This window comes from Phasianus colchicus, chromosome 19 (genome assembly GCF_987193195.1).
Source record: "Phasianus colchicus chromosome 19, bPhaCol1.hap1.1, whole genome shotgun sequence".
NCBI lineage: Eukaryota > Metazoa > Chordata > Aves > Galliformes > Phasianidae > Phasianus > Phasianus colchicus.
The window spans coordinates 9098176-9113775 of NC_143454.1; the positions used below are offsets into that span (position 1 = coordinate 9098176).

General features: G+C 39.3%; 2 protein-coding genes across 6 annotated transcripts; one reads left to right on the top strand and one right to left on the bottom strand.

Annotated features, from left to right (window-relative positions):
• The first annotated feature begins 39 nt into the window (after window positions 1-39).
• On the top strand, window positions 40-11115 carry STKLD1 (serine/threonine kinase like domain containing 1). Of its 5 annotated transcripts, XM_031601800.2 has the most exons (19): window positions 42-274; window positions 352-444; window positions 898-942; window positions 1258-1332; window positions 1985-2089; window positions 2516-2586; window positions 2780-2895; window positions 3385-3497; window positions 3598-3758; window positions 4239-4369; window positions 5012-5095; window positions 6054-6170; window positions 6729-6863; window positions 7483-7611; window positions 7970-8098; window positions 8962-9090; window positions 9581-9718; window positions 10053-10132; window positions 11026-11115. In XM_031601800.2, the coding sequence occupies exons 1-19, from the start codon at window positions 260-262 to the stop codon at window positions 11071-11073; spliced, it is 1914 nt and encodes a 637-aa protein (XP_031457660.2). In that variant the 5' UTR covers window positions 42-259; the 3' UTR covers window positions 11074-11115. The 5 variants fall into 5 exon arrangements, with proteins under 5 accessions (XP_031457663.2, XP_031457660.2, XP_089977726.1 ...); XM_090121600.1 differs by lacking the exon at window positions 6054-6170; XM_031601801.2 differs by having other exon boundaries at window positions 43-521.
• A 127-nt stretch (window positions 11116-11242) lies between these two features.
• Window positions 11243-15597, bottom strand: REXO4 (RNA exonuclease 4). The gene is made up of 8 exons (XM_031601804.2): window positions 15344-15597; window positions 14662-15119; window positions 14221-14376; window positions 13832-14025; window positions 13592-13680; window positions 13227-13301; window positions 12481-12555; window positions 11243-11739 (listed from the first exon to the last, which is right to left on the bottom strand). The coding sequence occupies exons 1-8, from the start codon at window positions 15521-15523 to the stop codon at window positions 11647-11649; spliced, it is 1320 nt and encodes a 439-aa protein (XP_031457664.2). The 5' UTR covers window positions 15524-15597; the 3' UTR covers window positions 11243-11646.
• Window positions 15598-15600: the final 3 nt, after the last annotated feature.

Consider the following 15600-nt stretch of genomic DNA (forward strand, 5'->3'; position numbering starts at 1 on the left):
AAATCCTCATCCGGGAAAACATCTCTTTTTTTTTTTTTTTTTTTTTTAATAAATAAATAAATAAAAGAAACGGCTGAGGTGCTGCTCCCAGCTCGCGCTGTGAGGGGGGCCAACCGCCATCGCCTCAGTTTGGGCGGGAACGGCGGCGCGGGAATCGTCACACAGCCCACAGCGCAGCCCGTCCCACAGCGCAGCCCCACGGCGTAGCGCAGCCCCGCCTCTGTCTTCGCCTCAAGCTCCAGGCCGGACTCGGCTCGCTATGGAGAAATACGAGGTGATGCCTCCGGTGCCCGGCGGTGTCCGTCTGTCTGTAGGCTGGCTGATTGCTGGCGTTCTGTCTGTGCCCCGCAGGTCCTGCAGCGGTTGGAGCCCGGAGCGTTGGGCACCGTGCTGGTGGCGGGGCTGAAAGCGGAAAATAGCCCGAAGAGATTTGTAATAAAGCAGGTGAGAGGGCGGTTGCTAGGAAAACAAGACGCCCTCTGCGTGTTGCTCGTCTCTGTGGCCCCTTCTGATAGCTACAGGTGAATGTGGTGGGCAGCTTGGCTGTTTGGTAAGCTTGTACCTCACATGGTGCTGTGCTTCTGGGAATGACCAGAATATTGAGAAAGCTTATCAGAATACTGATGTAGAACTGCAGAAAGTAGATCTATCCAGTGTGTTCTGTGCTGCTGCTTTGACAGTGCAGGAGGGCTGGCCTGCTGTCACAGTCATTTATAGCTTTGTTTCTGTCTGTCTCCCAAAAACAAGACCATTCCAATCATAAGAGATTCAAGTTATCATTTTAAACTTATGCCAATTTATACTCAATTGTCAGTTCTAATCTCAGCAAGATTGTACTTCCTTGAAGTTTCATTTTCACTATATTACAACCTCAACTTTGTCTTCTGTTTGGTACAGGTTGAATGCGTTGATGAAAAGCAAGCAAATGAGGCCTTGAAGGAGGTATCTGCAATTCTTCTTCACTAACTTCACTTGCAAAGACCAAGCTCTTTAGCAGAACAACGTCTTATCTGAGCATTAAGTATGTAAACAAGAGGCAGGACAATCTCAAGTGTTCTCCTTGCCATCTGCTTGAGTTCAAGCCAGATTTTTTTATTAAATATTCCTATATTTGAATGTGTAGATTCGCAGTCACAAACAAAACTATAGGGCGCTAAGCTGAATTCCTGTTACCTTTTTCAAAAACAGCAAATAGATTAAAGTAAGTGGAGTATATAGGGTTTTTTTTTATCAGTATTTTTTATTTATTCTATGCAGGCAATGGGTTTGCTAGAACTTCATCATTCAAACATCTGTGCTTACGAGGAATTGTTTGTGACTTGGGATAATGAGGTGAGAATTAATAAGGATTAGTTGTTAATGTTGTAGGCATGTAGGTATGTTTGGGGTCATTGGTGTAAGATGCTAAATAAAAGGTTGTTTAGTATGAAATTAACCTGTTTTTTAATTTCTGAATAAACATGTTGAAAATTATGAAGCTGTATGGATTGGTGTCCATCAGTGGCAGTATTGCATGCTGGCTCTGATTTTGAAATAAAGTCTCCACTGCTTCTGTCCTGTTTTCTAATGCATACTTGGTTTTAAGCTGTTTTTGTTCCATCTTCAGCAAATCTGTGTTAGAGGGAAAAAAACAAAACAGAACAAAAAAATTCCCACTTCTATAGGAAGGCAAAAATCCTGAGGTTTTATGCACGAACAATTAGCACTCAGATGAAATTCATGTTGGCTTTTATGGATGTGTTTTTGACTTGAATTGTCCCACGTGGTTTCATATAAGAAACACTTGATAACGTTTTGAACAACAGATGCTCTGTTTTTAATATATTTACTATCTGCTTTGTGAGAAATTAAACATCTCAGGCTGCCTTCGTATTGGTGAATATCACATCTACCAGCTTGGCCAAGTCCTTGGTTTTATCTTTCTTACTGGATATGTCATTATCTGCAAGCAATTAGTCAATCTTGGTGTGATGTTTTATTACAGATATCATCTCTGTTCCTCTGTCTGGTAATGGAGCACTCAGGCCAAGTAGATCTTTCATCTCTGATCAAGACAAAAAGGCAGAAGCCAGAGAAAATAGCAGACATGGTAAAATGTACAGAAGAGGCATCTAGCTGAACTGACTGAATCTCACTGCATTTATATTTCTTCCTCTGTCTTTCTAAAAGTTATCCCGAAGACCTTCAAAGCGCAGTGTTTTGCTGGACGGTACTTTTGGAAGCTATCTTTGTCCTTAATCACTGTGGCATTTCTGTAACGCTAACTCTTTGTGTAGCTTGTTCTCAAGCAATTACATCTTTCCCCATTTTACATTTTTATCCATGAAAAATAGGAATAATTGTTACTGCTGAACACACAATTGTGTGATGAGCAATGTTTATCTATCTGGAGAAAATAGTACTTTCTTACTGGTTGGACCTTACTTCAAACAATGGTATTCTCTTGTTGAATGTCTAATTTCTCTGTTATGTTATTCTGTGTATGTTATGCTTTCATGTATATACCTATCAACAGGTGGTACTGAAGTTTCTGGGACAGATGGTGGATGCTTTGTTTTATATACACAAGCAAGATATTTTTCACAGGTGAGCAGAAATCCCATTCTCTTTGTTTGATGGGTCATTGTTCTTCATTCACTGTTCTGAGACTGTTGGCTCAGTACAGCTGCTCAATTATGAAGTGAATTTTACTTTCTAATGTGCAGAGATGTTGGAAATGTGTAGTTATATATCATTAGAACCTGATTTCACATGCTGATGGAAAATATTTGCATTGCAGAAATCTCAAGCCATCAAACATACTTGTGACTGGTGAAGCATCCTTCAAGCTTTGTGACTTCAGTACAGAAACACTTATGACCGATGAATGGAAATGGAAAATAAGAGTAGAAGAAAGTAGATATGTCTCTTTGCTTTGCTTTTACAATACTTTCAAAAGATTCAGTTGTGGTGGATGTTTTTAATCTTTGGAGAAAAACAAACCACAAAGTTACCTAGCTTTCCCCTCCTCCAACATTATACTACTGTTCTTCAAAAATATGAATAGAATATTCATGGTCAGTTGCCTGGAGCATTAACTGTGTTCACAATTGAAAACTGTCTGTAAATCTCAAAGCTCCTCTGCAACAAATACAGTTGGAATCCTTTTTTAGCATGATATGTATGCAGCAACATCTTAAAAAATCATTTATTAGTTGTAGTGTCTCCCTCATTCTGTTGCAGCATATCAACAGAAAAAAAAAATAAGAAAGAACAAACGCCACTCTGCTACATGTCTCTGTAACTCATAGACATATAACTATTGCTTGCAGTTCATGCCTGTACAAGCAGCACTGTGCATAGCACAATGTCAGCAACGTTACCTTGGGATTCTTATTTCAACAGATTGCAAGTGTTGGATGGCTCCTGAAGCATTCAGTTTTTCTTTCAGTGATAAGTCTGACATCTGGTCTCTAGGGTGTATCCTGCTTGACATGATGACCTGCTTTGTTTTGAATGTATGTAATAATGTTTCATTATAGATTTAAAATATGAGCCTGCTGCAGAACATCTGTAACTGAGTGTGGGAAGGCTCTACTGTTACTGTACTATTTACAGGGAGAAGAAATCACTTTGTTACTGCAGGATATAAGACGAGATACCAGCCATCTTGAAAGAGTTCTGCCCCTAATGCAAAATGGAGATAACAGTTCTTTGCCTTTATTCCCAATTTTATCCATGATGCTACAGACCCAGCCCAGCATGAGACCCACAGCAGAGTGAGTTCTTGATGCTTTGTCTTTGTGTCCTACACCCCACCTACCTTCACAAAGACTATTTGAAGGGATTTGAATCAAAGTTATTAAAAAAAAGAGAGAGAGAGAGTCTTGGTGTTCTACTTTTAGAAATGGGCATCCTGATTGTTGTCCTTGTTTTGAAGATTTGCATGGTAAAATCATATTGCAGGCAACACATTGCAATTTGAGAATGTATACATTTTAATACACAATGGAATGTTTTGGTAATGTATCCCTTCAAAAAGCCATTAAGTTAAAGCCCAAGTCTGGCTTGCTTATGGTAAGCTTTTTCATCAGCAGCTTTTAAGTAAATTCTGTAGGTTCTGTAAAATATGTATACATATCTGTTCTTCAAACAGTATTATTTAACTTTTTATGCCAAAATGAAATGAAGCCTGTAGAACTTTCTCTGTAACTTACCAGATCTAATTTATTGGTACTACTTGTCTCTCCTAACTCTAGGGATCTGATCGATGTGCCGTTTATTGGGGAATGCCTGATTGTTGCTGGTTCATCTTTAATAAGACAGAGGAATTCTTTGCCTTCCTGTATAATAGATGTGTTCCTTAGTGGAGGAATCGGAAGCATTCTAGGTGATAAGGAAAATAAGACAAATTTAATAAAATAGCTTTTTTTTTTTTTTTCTGTAGGAAAGAAACCAATGTCTTTTCCAGTCAGCATGTGTTCTACTTGAAAATGAATGATTTCATTTTATTTCAATTGAAATGGCATGCTCTTTAGTGGAAGCATCACTGTACAGCCTTTGCAATCTGCTCAGTTTAGCAGCTGTTTGTACTGTGCACATCAAAGGGGGCCAGAAGTAATTTCTCAGAAAACTTGGGAACCATGCTTACTTTGCCTATATGCTGCCATGTTTGCCCATTTATGCCAACAAAAGATCTGCTCTGCTATTTTTTTTTGTGAGCAAGGATGAGGTTGTCTTAATGTAAAAGGTCATGTAAGTGATTTAAAGCCCCTAGCTCTGCCTTGATTCAATAATCTAATAGTTCCCCAAAATATGCGTGAAATACAGAGATCACGGCGATGGAACATAACACACTGGAATATTTAATGATTGATGCTTTAGGGAAGAAGGGCTTCCCTTTCAACAATGACAAATTGCATTATTTCTATTTATGTGAATTTGTGTCTTGCACAAAAATAGATAAAATTTGAGTGATTTTTGTCAGTATTTTGTTTCAAATGATGAGAAGAATTTCCTTTTTTTAATGTAGAATTCATGCAAGCTTTCTGGGATGTAGAAGAAGCACAGGTTAGAGCCATGCAGCACCTTGCCTGCTTAGCAGGAGATAAAAGTGGTAAGGTACTGCTTTGTTTATTCATGCTTTTTCTTTCCTTACCTTTTGAGATAACTGGAAGAAGAAAAAAGTCTCACAGCAATGATAGTGAAATTGCTCTCTTTCTGATCTTTTGAACATGCTGTAACAGACCACTCATTGAGGTGATTGTGTTGGTACTTGTTTGTAAAAGTACTTGTTGAAAAGTAGAGATATTTTACTGGGTAAGGAAAATGGGCATTGGAAACATAGTGATGTTTAAATTGGGAACCGAGTTGAATGGTCAAATTAACATTAATTGAGGAAGGCAATTCATATAATAAAACAAAAAAAAAACAAAAAAAAAACCACAGAAGTGTTTAATATCTGTAATTAGTAAGTGTAGGGGAACTGTTAGGTCAGGGCTTGAACATGTGATTGAGCACCTGGTGAAGGGCTGTGTCTGCCCATAGAGCACAGGCAAATTGTTTGCACCTGTGCTCCCCTGATGACCACCAGAAGGGGTGGACCCAGGGTGCAGCTCCTCTGGACTCATACAAAGGCCAGACACGAAAGGGAGAGCATCTCTTGGTGCTGGGCTGCTTCCTGAGGAGGAGTGCTGTGCAGCCAGAGAGCCCATTCACCACCTCAGTGAGTTCAGTTCTCCTTTCTGTATGTGAGCATTGGCCTCCCTGCAGATATTTTGCCTGCTTTTGCCAAGAATCTGCCAGAAGCAGTTTTGCTTCTTATCAGAGAACAATGAGGAAAGAACTTTTCTTTTTTTCTTAGAATTGTCTTCATCCTGAACACTCTTACTGAAGAAAAGTTTATTATTCCCTTTGGTTCAGCAGTATTGTTTTGAAATATCCCATCATTTGCAGGGACTCAAATTTATTTGAAACTGAAACTCTTGTGTTTTGAAGCTTAACCATCTTTTGAGCAATCTAAGCAACTGACTGTCTAACTGAATGTTATGTCAAGCTATTTCTCTTCCCCACAGCTCTACCCAGCCTGCTAGCATTCACAGAATTGATTGCTTTCTCTATGAAGAGTCATATAGATTCTCTCAAGTTACAAGTAGATGGTTGCAGATTATTGCTTGAAATTCTTAGTCAAGGTACAGTTATGAGATTTCCAATTAGTGCTGGGTAATGCAGCCTATTATAGTGTTAAATGTAGGAGATAAAGTTTGAAATGGTTTCTGAAATATTCTTAGAGTCTAAATTTAAGGTAATAGAAGAATTTATCCAGCTTTAATAAAAGCCTAGATTCTCATGGGCTTTTTTTAGAGTAGACATAAACCAATTCTGTGCTGAAGTGTAAATTTTAAATCCAGGATACTGGTTTTAGGTTGCTAAATCTGTTTCTTATTATGAGTAAGAGATTTTCAGTGCTTTGCTATTGGAATTTCAAAGCAAGAAAGTACACACATCTTGCTTTCTCAGACTGTTCCTTTTGCCTTTTTCTTGGCAACATACCACTGTAATAACTGACTATGTTACAGGATTGAGAGTAATAAGAGTTATATTTCAAGAAAAAGAAAAGAATTTTAAGTAGCTTTAGGATTTGTTACATGAAGAAATGCTGTTAGTTGAATGCTTTATTTAAGACGAGAGCAGGAGGTTCAAACTTCATTCAAAGCCACTGAAATCCATGTTATTCTAATGCTTGACAGCTCTAGAACAGGATGTGGTGGTAATTCTGGGTGAGGATGTGACCAACTCTCTGTTAGAGATGGTGAGAAGGCACTCTGAAGATGAAGAATTTCTTTCATTGATCTGCCCATTACTGATGATGATTTCAACTGATGGTTGGTCTCTCTGTTGTTTTTCTTTTTTTGGGGGGGGGGTGGGGGGGGAGGGAATATTCTTATTTTCCCACTTTTGTTATGTAGTCTGAGATAAATGCAAAACTGATGAGATGTTTGTAGGCACATTGCAGTGTCTGTTCAACATTCATCAGAACATTCATTCAGAAGAGTGTTTTGTTAATAGTCCTGGGATTTAGCAGAAGTGGGATAGGCTAGCTTGTACGAAGTGTCATGAAGGATCTACATTTATACGAGTGAAGTTACTGAGTAATACCAAACTTCGTATGTTGTTTCCAAACTCTGATGAGGTGATTTCTACTCATAAGTGTTTGCAACTTCAGTGGAGGAATTATTCCCCTCTCAGTTCCTTTTCTGTTCTGTCAATTGCAGATCTGTAAGGAAAATCGATTGGCTAAAATCTGCTTGAAAGTGTCACTTAAACTAAAGACTTTGCTGAAGTACATCACATTAAAGAATCCAATCTGTTTTTTTTTTTTCTTGTGACATGTTTACTGTTCTTGTTATCACTGTTTAAATATGTTAGAGTTATCTGTTGCGAGGACAGCGAGCAGGACAAAGATGCTAGATTTCATAGGATTTCTTTTTGTGTGCCCTCTAGAGGTTGCTGCAGAAAATCTAAGGAAAGCTGGATTAATTTCAGATCTTCTGTCAATTTTACAAAACTTTATTCATAATGAGCAAATCTGCCACTCAAGCTGTGCAGTCCTCTGGAGCTTGGCTGTGAGTGGTAAGTGGAGATATGCACACTAAGATATGAAATGCCCACCCTGTGGACTATTTTCAGTCCAAAATTGTTATTTTTGGAGGATTCCTGCTGTGGTGTCCAAATGTAATTTAAATGGCAGAGGAAACTGATTCCTGGAGAAGTTCAGCTTTCTGCAATAGCCTGTATTATTTAGTAGTGCTGTAAAATTTGATTTGCACGATTTGAATTTGTTCCTTTTCTGTGCTAAAGTAATGTTGTGTTATTCCAGTGCCATCATCCATTAATGTTTTACTGATATAATTTGACATATACTGTGCTTATGACAGTATTACTTGATTAAATAACTCAATGCATTTCTTTTTTTGTTATGGTAATTTAGAGAACGATGTAGACCAAGTAATGCTGCAAAGTGCTGTCCCCATTATCATTGCGGTCATTCAAGAGCACCTCCAGAATGGAGCAGTTCTGAAGTCAGCTTGCTCGGCTTTGTGGGCACTGTCACTGCAAGGTGTGTTTTCCCAAAGTATTTTCATTGTCCCCTCTGCATGGGAAAGGCCAAATACTTCTGTCAGCTGGTTCTTGAAATATAGACTGCTTGGCTTCAGCAGGCTCTGCAGGTGGCAGCAGAGTCAGAAACTTAGCCTCTTAGTAAACCCCCTTGTGCTCACTCCTGTTGCTGTAATGAAACTGTTTTGGAAGAACCATGGAATTATGTAACTAGATACTGTTGATGCGTGGATACTGCAAGGATCCACAGCTACAACAGTTTATGCTGTGCAGAGCATCCTGCCTGCTGGCCTCTCTCTTGAGACCAAGAATCCCACTTGTGTTACTCTGTTATGTGCTACTATCATGGTACGTGTATTATCAGGTTTTGTTTAGGGCCATTTGCTTTGTAATTTGGCAATGTTTCAGATGTAAAACGTGTATCTCTTTCATCATGCGCACAAATGAATGTATCTTTGCAATACTATTGTTTCTCCCATGTGTAAGAATATTGCCATATGTTTACATACTGCCCTATGCTCCTAACACTCTTTCCCCCAGGAGGAGCTGAAAAGGACCCATTGAGCAGTGCAATCTTTTCTCCTTTCTAGTGTCTACCAGTAGAATATGTTGTGTTTGGGACTCTCTGTTCCTTTTAGCTTGGAGAGTGCAAGGAAATTTCGACATAAAAGATGCATCAATTTTTTTCCTACACTTCTAGAGGAACCCACAATAAGACTTTATTAGGCCTATATAATTGTTATATGGGCTTTCACACCCTTTCTTTCTTTTGATGCCTAGTTAAATATCCTTTCAAATACAGAAGGCAGAAACTGAGATGAAGATTTAAACATTAGTGGTTTGATTTTTTTTTTTTTTTTAAAGGTTTTTTAACTGAAAATGACTACGAGCCCACAGCAGCACTTCTGATGGATGCACTTAGGAGGAACCTGGAAAAACCAATGCTGGTGAATAATACCTGCCTGGCATTAGCAAGCCTTCTAAGGCTATCTGGTAACACTGAACAATTAGTTTTTGTTAACTGCAAATCACCTCAGATGTAGGCATTTCTGTGCAGTTCAAGAGCGGAATTGAGATTGTCATCTGCTCCGCTTTGTTAATCATTTCTTTCTTGCAGAACAGGGAGGAGGGACAGTAAAACTGGAAGTACAATTTTTTTCTTCTTGTGGATGTGGCATGCATGTCTGAGAAGCAGATCAGCACAGACTCATTGAGTGTTCTCACTTTATTTACATTATAAATGGGTAGAGCTCAGAGAAACAATAAATACAAAAATATTACTTCTGCTATGCAGCATCACGCTGCATATGTGATTCTTTACTTGTCCAAATAATCTTCAGAATAGCTTTTAGGAATGCTGAAAAGAATGGACTTGACTTCCTGGTGAAATGTTATGTGTGTGCTGACAGGGGCAAGGGACCAGAAAGCAAACAGCACAGTCTGCAGCTCCCAGTTAGTCCAGCAGCGTTTGTTTCCCTTTCAGAAATAGCAGCTTTCAGATTTATAACAGATTCAAAAGGCAATGGAATAAACCTGATCAAAGATGCCTACCACTTCTACTGTGATGATCCACAAGTGGTGGAAAGTATCTGCGTGCTGATCAACGAGATGATTCAGTACGGTAAGACTGTGGGGTCATTTGTCCAGTCTCTTCCCACTCCCCCCAAAAAGAACAAACAGTGAAGAAGCAGTAGCTACTCAGGTAAATTAAAATTGCTCTCTGGAAAGACTTACTATATATCTAATGAGGGAGAATGAATTGGAATTGTGACTTCATCCCATTCTTTCTTGTCATTGAATAATTACAAATGCCCTTGTAAATGTACAAAAGTTCTAACTTCACTTTGCATTCTATTTATGTAGACCTATTTTCTTTCTGCTCCCCTTTAGTCCCCGCTAAAACCACTGGAAATTATACTAGTAACCATAAATTATCCTTTTCATTTATGTTCTAGATGACATTATGCTGGAAATGGTGTCACAGCAAATGGAAGAGCTGCTGTCTGAAATCAAAAGCCGGTTTCCATCTAGCATGGTATGTAAACGTCACTGACAATAAAGGGTGCTTGCTTAATGTTACAGACTTTGTCATTCTCAAATGTTGGAATTACTGCAGAACTTTACAGAAGAATTGTATATGTGTGAACAGTGAGGCTGTACAAATACACTTCTGATAGTTTGCCTGAAGGGTTAAGTTAAATTCCAACACAGTCATATTGGAAAAAAACAAACTGTTGAAACACTAGAAATGGCTAACAGATAACAGAAAAGTAATTCAAGCTATTTAATGTGTTATTCTAAAATTTCCTTTGGCTTGCTGTCAGGCAGACATCAATTAGGCAATTAGATGTCTTTTTCCCAGCAAGCCAATATAACTGGTTAGTCTTATAATACTGTTCTTTTAGTTATGCATTTAGTCTGCTTACATAAATTGTCTCAGACAGATGCAAATAAACTTGTTCTCCACTATCTCCTGCAGGGACTGCCTGAAGCATATTAATGAAAGCTGAAGCTATAAGTTAGTGCATTTAAAAAAAAAAAAAAGACAAAACCAGAAATGAGAAGAAAGCAGCTTCCTCTGTTGTAAATGCAATTTGTTGTTCCCTATGTTCCGTGATGACAGACAAGGCAGACAGACAAGACATGAATCTCTTAATCTAGCAGTACACTTTGTAGCATGCAACTGCTAATTCTCCAAAAACTGTACCTTGCTACCTTCCACTGTTTAGATTATTTAAAGCACAGCATTAGTATTCAGTCTGATAATTACAACTGCTTTGGATTTTGCAGAATCAAACCCTGCATGTTTAAAACATCATTTGTTTTAAAGGCCAACTTTAAGCACAGTTCTTTATTAATAAAGAAGTATAAAAATAATTGAAACAACAAGGTAGTCTTATATTTATCAGTTCTCATATTTCTCTCCAGGAGATTATGACCCTTGTGGATAGAGCACTTTTGAAGCTGCAGGAGTAAAGTAAAAGCTTTCTGTATAAGAATAAGACCTGTGGACTTCTGGCTCAGATATAAAAGCCTGGATCACCCTGAAGTATTTTACAAGATATTTCTCACCAGGAAGATTAATGTTGGGCCATTAACAATATTTAAATAATTCTATGTTCTGTTTAGTTATCACAATTGTGAGACTAATAGCAATACTTAAGAACTTGCCTTTGTAGACTTCAAAAAAATCCAAAATAAAGGTTTTAATCTTGAGAGTAATAGTAAAGCAATATCAGTTTCTTCTTGCATCCATCATAATTTAAAAACTTTCTCTTTTTATTGCTCATTTAGTATTTATTTCCTTTCCAATTACTAATGAAGTACTTCACAAATGCAGGCATTTGCAAGTATTGTTTAATTGGGTGTATGTCCTGTCCAGAAAGAGGATACTTCAGCAGTATTCTTGTATGGCAACATTCACTGTACTCTGCTGGGTTTTTGTTTGTATTATTTTAGCAAATTGCTGCTGTTAGTTCTGAGTAGCCTGGGATCTGACAATGAAGCAGCAAATGCAGTTAAAGAACACAGTGTGGAATCATTCAAGTTTCATGGTTTGTCTTTAGATTTGTTCTTAAGAGCAGTTTCCCATTTCTTTTTCTCTAAGGTGTACAGTCTCATAGCTGCTTGCGCATCCTGAATCTAAAAGAAAACAGAAAAGGAGGCTTAACAAAACATGGCTTGATATGATTTAAAAATGTTATTGTTAATAAACAGTGAAATCTTTCATTTGAATACATCCTTTCAAGTAACATTTCATAATCTCCTTCTAGATTCAGATCTTGAGTGACTAATGGAGGAAGGTGAACATGTAAGTTGCCCACTACAATGCTATGCAATGTTCTCTCTGATTGTGACTTGGAAAATCATTATGAAAAATAGTCTTGATTACAGGATCTTGGAGATACCTTCACAATTTGCTTGTTTTTTTTTCCTACTCCTTTACCGTTAGCTTCAGTTTCAGTTAAGAGGATAAAACTGCTGAGAGTAGGCTCTCACTACTGATGGATTTACTTCTATCCTATTCATCATAGCACAACAGTGCAGTATGCTGCTTTTAATGTAAGCAACTGGAACTTTGATGTTACTTTTCTCCCTGGGGATCTTAAAATAACAATTAAAATAAGAATCAGTATTTAAAAATATAGTTGACTTGTGCAAGAGAAGTTTATGAAAATAAAGAATTGAAGTGGTATGAAGCATGTACCACTAAGAAAGCTTAGATGGCAATCTTTTTACCTGATTGTATCCAAGCAGAGCTTGCTGACTTTCATTGAGAGGTGAGAATGAAGACATGAGACTCTGGACTGAACTCTGATCCCAGAACCAACGTGTACCATGTTGTTAACCTACCCTAAAAGGCTACATTGATGAGATACATACCGAGCAGTGCTCTGATGTCTGCACTTGAACGTCTAGAAGTCTATCACAGAGCAGCTTCAACGATGGCCGTGAACTCTAGAAATATAAAGATTGAATCATGCTTTCTCACACTGCTTAAATTATGTATGTGTATGTATACAGCTTCCCTTGGTGAACTGGCAAGGAAAATTAATGAATTATGAGGCTTATGCACATCTGTATGCACTGCTTAGAGGATTCTCTATGTAGTATCATAACCCTAAGGCTTATGTTTGAGGTGCTTTACTGTGAAAAACAAACAGTATATAATTATTAAATATTAAATAAGGTCCTATATCTTCTGGAGTCTAAGTAGAAACTTGAAACCATCCATTTTTTAATATCCATATGCAAATAACGCTATTGAGTATTACATATCCTTACCATAACTATAACTTACTAGAGCTGCATAATCTTATTTTGCTATTCCAGAAAAGCATTATGAAGGTCATGTACGTGCTAAGGAGTAGGAGGATTGCTGAATTTTGTGCAGAGGTACTGCATGTAATATTTGCAACTAACAAAGTAACACTGCCATACTTTAAATGCTAACCAAGCATTCAATTAGATCTGTATTTTCAACCAGCAAAAAGTAGAGACCTCTGTTTCAGGCTGGAAAGAAGAAACGAGGACAAGTGAGGCAAGCATAGGAGTGAGCAGGCTAAAAGCTGGGAGTCAGCAGCTCAGGTGTCAGTTAATCAAGGTATTCCTTTCCATCACTTTCTTACCTTGACTCTCTGTCTGAAAGGTTTGTATTTTTGTGTGTCACGTATTTTCTTCTTAGGATGATCAAGAAATAGGACCTGAAAGAAATCATATTCCCAGTGTAAGGAGTGCTGCTACACAAATTTATATAGCTGAATGTACAGTTTGCTGCTCTTCAGTATCCAAATCAGTGCTATTAAGATTGGTGTGGAAACTGAAGAACTTGGTGTGCCAGTGAACGGGGATACACTTGGTACAGTGTGAGAGGACAAGAAACTGAGCTAACAATTAAAAAGCAGCAGTTTTTAGGAGTTCAGGTGTGTTATCTGACTGATCCTGGAAGATAAATTATAGATTCATTCATTTTCAGTATTTAGAGCTTTGTTACCTTTAGGTCATTGTGTAATGCGTGCCCGACTAAAATCCTTCCATTCAAGATATCAGCGACCTCCTTCTGAACTGTTTTAAAATCTTCACCTAAAGACACCACGCAACGAAACACTTTGCATTAGTCACATACAACATTTAAGCAACCTACAATTAAAACATGGCATATTTTTTGTGAAGACATCTATATCTTTTGGGACTGGGCTTACATAAATTTGTACTGCACAATCACTGTACAAACCTGTCTTTAGATGCTCAGGTCGGATGCCACTAACAGCTGTTCTGTAATCTGTCACCTCTTCCGTAGGTTTGACATACTTGTCATAAATGCACTTTCCAAACCGGTTCACAATGGACACACGAGCCACAATGCTGTCTTCGCCGTTGGGTCCCACTCCCACCATCTCACAGTCCATAGCTACAGCTCTTGTAAGACTAAAAGAAAGGACAACTCAGTGACACATCTCTTTACGGGGATCACATAGCAAAGCTGCGAGGTTCACACATTGATACAAACAGGAAAAACTCAGCAGTTTGACTGACAGCAGACTCAGACATCAGCTTAAACTTTGTCTGCAGTTATTAGAAGGTAATCTTGATGCCTGTGCTTCCTGCTGGAACACCACTCACCCTCCAGAAGACTTCTCTTTAACCAGCACCTGCTCCACAGACCGTTTGGATTGGCCTGTTTCAAGTCCCATTTTCCTTCTGGCAACTTCTGCTGCTTCAGGTCCTATTGCTGCTTCGATATCTTTTGGATCAACATCATCAAACCAGATGTCAGCCCTGGTAAGTATAAATTTAATTCCGTTAAGTAGTCTTAAAGTGACTGCATTTCTGCATAGACTGTGCAAAAAGCAGATTTATTTTTTAAAATCAAGAAATCAGCTCTCTGAAAAGTGGTCTATACTGTCATCTATGTAGATTTATTGTTGTATATGAGGAGGGGCAGCATGCATCTTCTGTTGCCCAAAATAAAGCCTGGAAGAGCACAGCTATTAGGAGCATACTTCTCTGTACACCTCTTAAAACAAATTTTCATGTGCATGTACTGATGCTTGAAGTACTCACTCTTTGGGCTCCTGTGCTGTATCTTCAGCTTTCCTCTTCTTATGCTTCACATCACTTTTTTCCTTTTCAATATTGCCATTTTTCCTTTTTTCTTTGCAGCCTTTCCCATCACTTTTGGTGCCGTTTAAATTCTTGTCCTTTGCAGCCCCGCTGGGTTTGGGCTCAGCCATAGGAGTGTTGCCATCTGAACTCTTGGCCCTCTTATCTGTATGCTTAAGCTTTGAATTCTTGTCAGTTGCAGCCTTCTTGGATTTCTCCTTGGCCAAAGGAGCGCTGTGTGCAGCAGGACCTCTGTCCTTTTTATTTGTGGATTTGGGTTTCAACGCGTTTTCATCCCCGGTGCCAGCTGGATCCTGTTGGCTGTTTCCCTCTTTGAGCGGATGCTGCTTCTTGGTGTATGTCTGAGATGAAAGGAGGGGCTCCTTCGAGGTGCTCGTGCTCGCCTTCTGCTTCAGTAGCTAAAAGAACCAAAGAAAAAGGGGGGAAACAGAAGTGAGAGCGATTATCTCCCTTCAATTCACCCTTGCCATCACTGCTGGCAGGACTGAAGCTGAGCAGGGCTCTGTCTGGCTGCAAAGCCCCATCCCCGTGGGTCGTTATTAGACACAAAGAACCTTTTTAAACGATGACACCTGGAGCTGCGTTAATGAAGAGCACGGCAGCCGGCCCGGCTCGCCCTCACCTCCTGCAGCGCCTTCCAGTTGGAGGAGAACTCCTGCGGGCTGCGGGGCAGCGCCGCCACCGCCGCCGCCTTCGGGCCTTTCTGCGCGGCCGTCCCCGCGTGCTGCCCGGTGCCTCGCCGAGATCTCCTCCTCCGGCCCTTCCTGCAGGCCGCCGCCGCCTCGGGGTCCGCCTTCGCCATGCGGGACCGCGGCGAGGGGCGGCAGTGCGAGGGGAGCGGTGCAGCGCCCGGCGGGGAACGGCGCCCCGCGCTTTGCG

Bases quoted from the DNA above. Each gene is read 5' to 3' on its own strand.
- STKLD1 (XM_031601800.2), top strand. The intron at 943-1,257 runs GTATCTGCAATT...TATTCTATGCAG, and splicing joins CAAATGAGGCCTTGAAGGAG to GCAATGGGTTTGCTAGAACT. The intron at 6,171-6,728 runs GTACAGTTATGA...AATGCTTGACAG, and splicing joins GCTTGAAATTCTTAGTCAAG to CTCTAGAACAGGATGTGGTG.
- REXO4 (XM_031601804.2), bottom strand. From the start codon at position 15,523: ATGGCGAAGGCGGACCCCGAGGCGGCGGCGGCCTGCAGGAAGGGCCGG. The intron at 14,377-14,661 runs GTGAGTACTTCA...TATACTTACCAG, and splicing joins ACAGCACAGGAGCCCAAAGA to GGCTGACATCTGGTTTGATG. The intron at 11,740-12,480 runs GTATGTATCTCA...GTTTTCTTTTAG, and splicing joins AGACATCAGAGCACTGCTCG to ATTCAGGATGCGCAAGCAGC.